Raw genomic sequence first — 8689 nt, forward strand, 5'->3', positions numbered from 1 at the left:
TCCCCCCCATGGTTTCTTTTTTTTTTCTTTTTTTTTTTCCTTACCCTTTCTTACCCCGAGTATGTGGCAGATTGTCTGCTGGCAACAAAGAAGTTGGAAAATGACAGCCGTGGCCACCCACCGAAGGCCTGGATATAATGGGGAGTGAGAGCAAAGCCTCTGTACTTTCTGCTCCATTGAGGAACCCGAAGGGAGAAAGCTGTAAGCGCCACGGTGCCGTTTTTTTCCTTTTTATCCCCTAACAGGTCTCATTCTACCCACGAACAGTGTTAGCAGCAGTCACTTGATGTCGGGGTGTATTTCAGAGGCAGCAATAAAAGAAAGTAGATTTTTTTCATTCTGTAACTCTCCAAACCTCATTGTTTAGTAAGAAAGAAATCCAAAACAAAGCAAACAAAAACCAAAAAGAAAAAAAAAAACAAAAAAACCCTCGGAAAAAAACACAGAAAGAGAAAATCTGCCAATATTATTTTAATGAGAAATAAATTTTTACCCTTTAGAAAAGCAGGCTAATTTAATTCTAATTAATTGTTGTTCTGATGTGTCAGGTTAATGAATTCGTATAGTTAAAAATATAATTTAAAATATAAACACAAATTTTTAAAAATCAATAGCAAAAATAGGAAAGTATAATTAATAAAAAGTGGAATGTAAAATACAAAAAATAATATCAGCAATATAAATAAATACAATCTCTGTTATGACATGCTATGTGTATTATATCTAATATACATAGATACGGATCTAAAACAGAAATGGTAATTATAAACATGAACATAATAAATACTAAAAATTTAAAATATAGCCTACAATCAAGGCACTTTTTGGTTTGAATTTGGTGAGTGGCAGGGTTGTGGCAGTTGCGCTTGGGGATCTTTTGGGGCATTTCTTTTAGGGGATTTTTGGGCACGTTCTTTTTGACCTCCCTTCTCTGCCTGTCCCCGAGCCCGGGCTGTGAGCTCGAGGCAGTGCTGCCACCCTGTGCATGCAGAGCGGTACTGCAGCCCCCCCCGTCCCTGTCCCCACCGTGCGTGGGAGCCCCGGATGTGAGCCCGGGGCAGTGCTGCTACTCGACCTTCCAAAGATGGCGGCAGAGAAGGCGGGGAAAGTCAAGGACCCCGAGGTTCGTCTAGCCGGCTGCCTGCGCGCTATCCTGACCACGACGCGGCCCGAGCGCGAATTCCCGCGGCGTTTCGAGGTGTGGGGGGGACAGGCTTGGGGGCTCAGCGGCGCCGCGGGCGGGCGGGGGCGGGCGGGAGCCGGGCCTGCGCCGACAGGCAGCGGCGGGGACGCCCGGATCGGCCGAGGTCCCGCCGCGGCCGGCGTCCCGGGAGTTGTCCCTGTGCCGTGCCGGGCGCTCGGCCCGTCCCGTCCCTGTGCCGTCCTCTCCCCTCTCCCCTCTCCTCCCCGCCGCTCCCCGCCCTCCCCACTCACCCCCGCGCTCCCACCCTGAGCGAGCTGTGAGCGGGGGGGTGCTGTTCACGTCCCCGGGAGCTGTTGCTGCCGCCCATAGAGGACTCGCAGCAGCCTCGTGTCGTCTGTGTGTGGAAGGTTTGATCGGCTTTGTAGCGGATGTGCTGTTACAGGCTGGGAGCGCTCGGTTTCCTGGGTGGGGAAGTCTTTGAAGTAGCCAAGCTGAGCAGTTGCTGAGAGTTCCAAGGCCGATGTCCCTTGGGATTCTTGAAACAATGTTTAAATAGTTCTCATGGAGTTGAAACAGTGGCTCAGAGTCGATTTGTTAAGAGCGGCAGAAACGGTTTTTTCGCCCTCACGTGTGCTGGGGCTGTCCCGGGGCTCCGGCAGCGCCCCCTGCCGGCGGTCGGGCGGTGCTGCAGCTCCACCGGAGGCTCCCGGAGCTCCGGGGCGGTTACGCCGCACACCTGCGGGGGCGGGGCGGAGGGGGGGCCCCTGGGCGCACGGCCCAATCAACGCTGCGAGCGCCTCTGCGCATCGGCCAATCATGAGCTGGGGGGGGCGGGTTTCTAAGGGCTGGGTGGGAGACGGTGTTTGTGGCCGTGCCTTTGGTGTGTGATGGTGGTCTCCTCCCCTGGGCTGTTTAACGAGGTAAGCGCATGGTTTAACTCAGTGGTTTGAACTGTGTTGGAGTCAATATGTTTGGGCGTGTGGTGTGGTGCAGGGCCGATGTTGGTGGCCCCAGCTGAAGCTATGTTAATGCTGGGGAGGCTGTTGCTCCTGGGGTAGGCCTCAGGTTTCTAAGCCCTTCCCTAATGAGGAGTTAGGAGGCACGAGTTGCCACAGTTTGTCTTTTTCCTGGTCATTATAGGGCTGAAGTGGTGCTTTTTGTATCTTCTGCATCAGCTTCTACCCTTGGATTGGGTTTCCCGTGGCTCTGGTAGAGTGCAGAGGGTTTTGCTCTCTGCTGGGCCAGATAATTGCTTTGGGAAGGTCCTTTATAGACCAGAATTATGTTGGCTCTGCAGGCTTCTGCAGTTAAAGGCCTGACTCGCAGTGTGGAATTGGAGCCTGTTGGGCAAGGAATGGGAGACAGAGCCTTTCCTTCCCTAATTCCTCTAAGCTGTAAGTTTTTGCTGTGTCTGTGGTTCTGGCCAGGGTTCGTGTTTGGGGTGGGAGCTGTGAAGTTTTGCTCCCTTTCCAGGTGGTGTTGCTGTATCTGTGCTTAGGGCAGGGAGCATTGGGGTGTTTTTGTTAATTCAGGCTCCTCCTGAGGGATGGAAGGTACAGACTGAAAAGCTTGCAGGGGAGGGTGATTCAGCACTGTGATGTGGTCCCACAGTGGGGTGAATGATAGGGTAAAGCACCACTCTGAGCAAGAGCATGTCAGGTCATAGTCTGGTTTAAGCCAGTGTTTCTGTGCTATTGTCTTTCTTGTAATTTTCCTGTTAAATTGTAGCTCTGACTTGGAATTTCTCACCAAGTATTTGTGCAGAGTTAATTCCTCCTGCTGCTTTACCTTCAATCCTTTACCTTCAGCATGCTCACCTCAAGGCACTCAGGCAGCCCCTGGTTCTGTGCTCTGTGTTTGGCTGGTCAGCGTTCTCCTGCCAGGTGGTCCCCTCCTGCAGTTAATTACCTGCCTGGGTTAAAGGTACGTGTCTTGTGTTCTGTGGAAGAATTTCCTGCAGTTTTCATTGTTTGTTTTCACAGAGCAAGATTGGGTTTTTCTTCTTGTGCTTTGTACTTAAGGATACATCCAAAGTGCCCTGTAGGTTCTTGGCGCACTGTGGGAATTTGGTGTGCGTGGGATCTTGGAATGTAAATCAGCGGGGTTTGTGTGGGAAATGTAAAATCAGCGCTTGGATTGCTCTGGATACATAATGGGAAATGTGTGTTAGGAGAAGTGACTGTGGCTAAGGACTGCTTTCTTGTAGCTCTGCGGGTTTGGCAGAGCGGTTGAAGGGTTTGTGAGAGCAGACCAGGGAATGGACAGATCAGCCCCAGGAGGCTGAGCTTTGCTTCTCTTTCCAGAAGGCTGAACCCAGTAGTGAATGTAAAGTCTGAGGCCAGAGTGAGCAGTAATAATTGTTGTGGGTTTTTTGTTTTTCTCTTTCTCTTGAGGTCACTTGTAAGGGTAGGACAAGCACTGAGGCAGAGCTTGTTGGGACCCTGACAGAGAGGGAGAAGCAGCAAATGGAGTTGGAAAAGTATTGTCCTTTCTGTACCTGAGAAGCTGGACAAGACCATGGAATCAGACCTGTGGTCTTGTTGTGGAGTCCACGGTCCAAGGGAACTCCTGGATTGCTCCTGAAGCCCTGGCCAGGCTTGGGGCCCGATCCACGAGGAAGCCGAGCCGGGCTGTTGCCGCACTGGACGTTGTGTCAGCCTGTTGCTGGCACCCATTTGTCCGAGCTGGGCCCTGTCCCAGCAGAGCTGTAAGTCTCTTTGCCTGCAGGTGGATGTGCCAGTGGCAAGTCCCAGTTGTGGGAGAGGCTCTCCAGTGCTTGGCTGGGACAGGGGGTTCCCAGCTCACGGGCTGTGGCTCTGGAGGATGGTGAAGTCTCAGGGTCCCTGGTGCTGCGTCTCAGTCCCTGTGGTGCTGCTCTCTTTGGTAGCAGTGGTGAGGGGCATTGCAGGGCTTTGTTGTTTGGAGTTCTTTGCTGCTTTGAGCTCTGGTCGGTGAGGCTGGATTCCTGAAGCTGCTGTCTGTGTCTTTGCTGCTGCCCCTGCCCCCTGGCCAAACAAACCTGCAAGGATTTAAGGTTTTAGACCTGGTATTTCCTTTGGTGAGCTTCCTCCCAGCCCTGATGTACTCCTGGAAGTGCCATGGAGGTGTCCTCCTCTCAGGACCGAGGAGCTGTAGGCTGGGTGCTGCTTCTGTTCTGCCCTGGGACCCCTTGGGAGGGCTTGGAGAGAAGCCTGAAGATGGGCTGGGGAGACATGATCTGGGATATTCCCCCCTCCTGATGTTTGGTACCAGTGCAGTAGGAAAATCCAGGTTTCCTTCTAGCTCGGGATTTCTTGGTCAAGGGGCCAAACCCCTGGGAGATGCTGGAGTTTGAGGGGGTATTGTGCTAGCTCTGATATAGAGCTGCCTCCTGTCATGAAGTAAACAGCACTTGCTGCAACTGGCAGACTTCTGTTTGTTTCCCTCAGAGCATTTAGAGGGCTGTGTAGCTGCTGGGCTGTTCCCAACAGGTGCAAGGTCCTTGTCTGTGCAGTGTAATGAATCGTATTCCACTGAGACTTGAATGAGCCTCCAGGAATTTGTGAGCTGATGAAGGGATTTCTGAGCCAAAGTTCCCGGCCTGAATAAGGTTGGCAGCTCTAGCGGACACGCCGATTGCTGGTAATTGTGCCCTTCTGGCTGTGGAGCACCTTGGGTAAGTCAGAAATCTGTGGGAACTCTGTGGCCTTTCCTCGTGTAAGTAAATGTATTTATGGCTATTGCACTGCAATGTCAGCTCTGCTGTTGCTGATCTAGAGGAATCAGGTGTTTCCCCACCAAGCACAGCCTTTCTCTCGTCTGTCTATTTCTCAGAGTTTTCAACTGATTGTCCTATTCTTGAAATTCAGCGCTCTTCTGAAATCCACAGGGAAGAATGTGAGATCGTGGTCACAACGCTTAAGCACCTATGAGAGGCGAAGCAGAGGCTTCTTTGAAAAGCTCTGCAAAGGAAAATGTCAACTGAACTAGGGACGAGCCTCAAAAGTGGTTAAATAGTTTCTTCTAATAATGATATCATGTAAACAGAGGAATGGGATGCATTTGGTATAACTTTAGAGGTAGTCTAGGCAGTACAAACTGCACAGAATTGTATCAACAGGCTGGAAGCAATCAGTTCATTTCCCTCAAATCACAGCTTTGGTTGAGGTGATTTTTCTGGGCAGTTTTTCAACTTGGATGGGAATGAAAGCTTCCAAGGTGTGCCCCTTTGTAGCTCAAGCCCCCTCGTAGATAACAAGCTGATGTTGATGTTTTCACTTTCATCTCAGGGAAGCAGTGGCCTGAAGCTGTTCTTGTCTCTGGCAGTTGCAGGGCACGCTTGGATCTCTGCTGCAGCTCTTCTGGTGTGTATGACGGTGACGGGTGGTTTTCAGGGATGTGATGGGCAGCATTGCAGCCTGGAGCGCTTGTCTGGCGGTGCTCAGGGGTGTAATGGCCTGCCGGGTTCCTCCTCTGCCTCTGTCCCAGGGCGGAGCTGTCCTGCCCTTTCAAGCAGCCCTTCCTTTCCTGGGCAGTTGATCCGTGCTGTGCTTGAGGGAGAGATCTTGGTTGTGGCTGTGTCCTGCCTGCCTCGGCTGGCAAATGCTGCGGTTGTGGTTGGCGTGTGGCCGTGGGGATCCTGGGGACAGGTAAGAATCCTTCCTTCCCCTTGCAGGGGGATCTGTGCCATGCTCAGAGGCTGTGGCCTGCCCCGGGTTCCCAGAGAGCATTTCCCAGCCACTGGGCGCTGCCTGATGAGGCAGGCAAAGGGGAAAAGATCCTGGGGAAGCCCCAAAGTCTCCGCTTGCTCTTTTTCCCTGCCAAGTACCCTGGAGCGAGTGCAGTGATCCCTGAGGATGAAGAGAGGCTTGGGATGAGGCGAAGAGACTTGGAGCCACCATTTTCCCAGAATGACACTTCTGCTGAAAGGTTTGTCTAATGCTTGGTGCTTTTGTCCACCTGGGCTGAGTTCCCTGTTTTGAATGCAGGATGGACTTCTGGGGCCTTACACCCAAAGGCAAGCCAATACCTTCTAGTCTGTGGGATCACGTCTTCTGGTTTTTTTCTGCTTCCTTTTGTGTATCAAAACTGGTTGTTGTTTTTGTGCTTTGTACTTAAGGATGCACGGGAGCTCCTTTGACCCTTCCGCACGAAGCAGTCCAAGTGCCCTGTAGTTAATTGGGTTAGTTGTTGACTGAAGAATAAAATCAAATTAAACCTGTTGATGTCTCTATCGGTACACTAGGAAAGTTTGATGTTCCTGTGTGTGGGAGGCTTGGGCCGTGCTTGTGGAGATGTAAAGAAGCACTTGAGTGCCTGTGGGTGTGTACTGGTCACCAATGTACAAAGGCCTGAGCCAAAGCTGAGCTGTTGATGGAACCTTCCACAAAATGTTCTATTTATCTCCACTTCTTGATGAAAGCCACAGGATGGTTAGTGCTAGGATCTGGGTTATCTGCTCATTAACAAAACAGGGATTGACCTTTCTCTATTGAGAAGCTGCCCAAGGCCTTGTGGGGAGGTGCAGGGACAAGGGAACTCCTGGATTGCTCCTGAAGCCCTGGCCAGGCTTGGGGCCCAATCCACGAGGAAGCCGAGCCGGGCTGTTGCCGCACTGGACGTTGTGTCAGCCTGTTGCTGGCACCCAATTGTCCGAGCTGGGCCCTGTCCCAGCACAGTTGGAAGCCTCTTTGCCGGCGGGTGGACGCGCCCGTGGGAATTCCCGGTTATGGGAGAGGCTCTCCAGTGCTTGGCTGGGACAGGGGGTTCCCAGCTCACGGGCTGTGGCTCTGGAGGATGGTGAAGTCTCAGGGTCCCTGGTGCTGCGTCTCAGTCCCTGTGGTGCTGCTCTCTTTGGTAGCAGTGGTGAGGGGCATTGCAGGGCTTTGTTGTTTGGAGTTCTTTGCTGCTTTGAGCTCTGGTCGATGAGGCTGGATTCCTGAAGCTGGTGTCTGTGTCTTTGGTGCTGCCCCTGGCCAAACACTTCTACTGTCCAGTACACATCCTGGGAGCTGTGCTGCATGGAATATTTTCAGGAATTTGATCCTGTGAGTTTTAGATGAAAACAGTGCTTCTTTTTGAATCTTGTAGGAAAGCAAGACTGGAACGTGGCGACTTGGAGGAGTTTTCCCACAGCTGTTTGCGTCTGTGCTGTCCTGTCTTTGTCTTCCTGCACTGTTGGAGGCGGGACTCATTTATTTGGGTTTTTCTTTTCCATCCCTGGGGACACAGGTGCTTTAGGCTCAGCCTGAAGGAGATTCCCAATGGAGTTTGTGATAGCTGCTGTTGATTTTTTTCCCAGAGCTGTTTTATTTAACTTTGCTTTCACGCAATAAACAGTTGAAAATTAGCTTCTTACAGGAATTGGCAAGAGAATTAAGCAGCGTTACCCTTCTTATACTGCTGAGCTTGATTCTGCTCCAAGTCCTGCAGTACCTGAGGACCCCAAGGTGTTCAGGTGTGACAGGGGTTGGAAAAACCTGTTGTGTGTGAGGCAGCCCGTTGGGACTGGTGCTGGGTTCTGGATTTGGAAGGGCTGGGTGGGTGTGGATCATGGGATGTACTGTAGTGAGAGCAGTGTGCTGTGGGGATGGGCAGGGCCCGTCTCTTCTGTCTGCCAGGGGCATTGGAAGAAAACCTGCTGTACAGACCGAGCTGATTTGGTGCCTTGGCTCTCCTGTTTCCATAGTTTTTCCCCAGGAGTGGGAAGAAGTAGCTTATTCCTCTACTTGAGCTAAAAGTCTACCTGGATTTCTGCTCTCCTACAGAACTGTTGAGTTCTGTTGGTTCTCCTGACTTGGGACTCTAGAGGATGGGGGAGGAGGATTTTTGTCTCATTTTGTGCTTCTCTGTTGGTTTCAGCGCCTGCTCAGAAAGTGAATGTAACCTTGTCTTCTCCAAGTCACCGACAAGCACGTGACAAAGAAGGGGACCCAGAAGTTCTCGGGGCCCTGGCAGCGAGAGCAGCAGCAAATGGTGTTGGAGAGTTTCTGTGAGCCCCTGTTTGTGAGTCTCGTTTGGGGTTGTCCCTTTGTCCCCTCTGGAGGCGCTCCTGGAGCATGTTCAGGCTGTGCCACGTCTGTCCCCAGCTGCGTGCAGGTGTTTGCCCTTTGCAGGGGAAGCCCTGGCGGGGGTTGAGGGCAGCCTCTGCCCTGCTGCTGGCTGTGGAGGCAGAGCTGGGACAGGGCAGCTCCTCCGTTCCTTGGTTCCACAAGCTCCCGTGTTTCTCTTCCAGGGTGTTCCAGGTGCTGCAAGTCTTTGGCCCAACTGCTGGGAGCCACTGGACCCTTGATGAGCATTGACTGCGCTTGTGGAGGGCCTGGCCACGTGGGCATTCCTGGGAGGAGGAGGTTTGTGAGTGGAATGGCCGATCTGCATGAGACAGGGGGTGAACTCTCACTGCCTAGAGGCTGCAGCTGGGCCTTTGAGGGGATGAGAGGCAAATCCTGCCAGGAGCTGGAGCCTCTTCTCCTGCTAACAGCCCTCCCTGACACACCTGGCCCAGCTGTGAAAGTTTCTTTTCCCTTATGTGTTTCCTTAAGTAGTAATTTCATCCTTTTGTATTGC

The 8689-nt window shown here is 52.1% G+C and overlaps 1 protein-coding gene across 22 annotated transcripts; it reads left to right on the forward strand.

The window, feature by feature from the left end:
- The first annotated feature begins 208 nt into the window (after positions 1–208).
- On the forward strand, positions 209–8658 carry LOC120752183 (uncharacterized). Of its 22 annotated transcripts, none has more exons than XR_009207790.1 (8): positions 1397–1551; positions 2442–2538; positions 2873–3067; positions 3538–5487; positions 5612–5772; positions 5949–6052; positions 7985–8128; positions 8358–8658. XR_009207790.1 is itself a non-coding variant. In XM_040062899.2 (6 exons), exons 1-5 carry the CDS (start codon positions 986–988, stop codon positions 8040–8042), a joined length of 564 nt encoding a protein of 187 aa, XP_039918833.1. In that variant the 5' UTR covers positions 209–985; the 3' UTR covers positions 8043–8128; positions 8358–8658. The 22 variants fall into 22 exon arrangements, 7 of the variants coding, with proteins under 7 accessions (XP_039918833.1, XP_039918831.1, XP_039918832.1 ...); XR_009207788.1 differs by having other exon boundaries at positions 2953–3067; XR_009207791.1 differs by lacking the exon at positions 1397–1551 and adding an exon at positions 1996–2064 and having other exon boundaries at positions 2953–3067.
- The last annotated feature ends 31 nt before the right edge of the window (positions 8659–8689 follow it).

This window comes from Hirundo rustica, chromosome 4 (genome assembly GCF_015227805.2).
Source record: "Hirundo rustica isolate bHirRus1 chromosome 4, bHirRus1.pri.v3, whole genome shotgun sequence".
NCBI classification, from domain to species: Eukaryota; Metazoa; Chordata; class Aves; order Passeriformes; family Hirundinidae; genus Hirundo; species Hirundo rustica.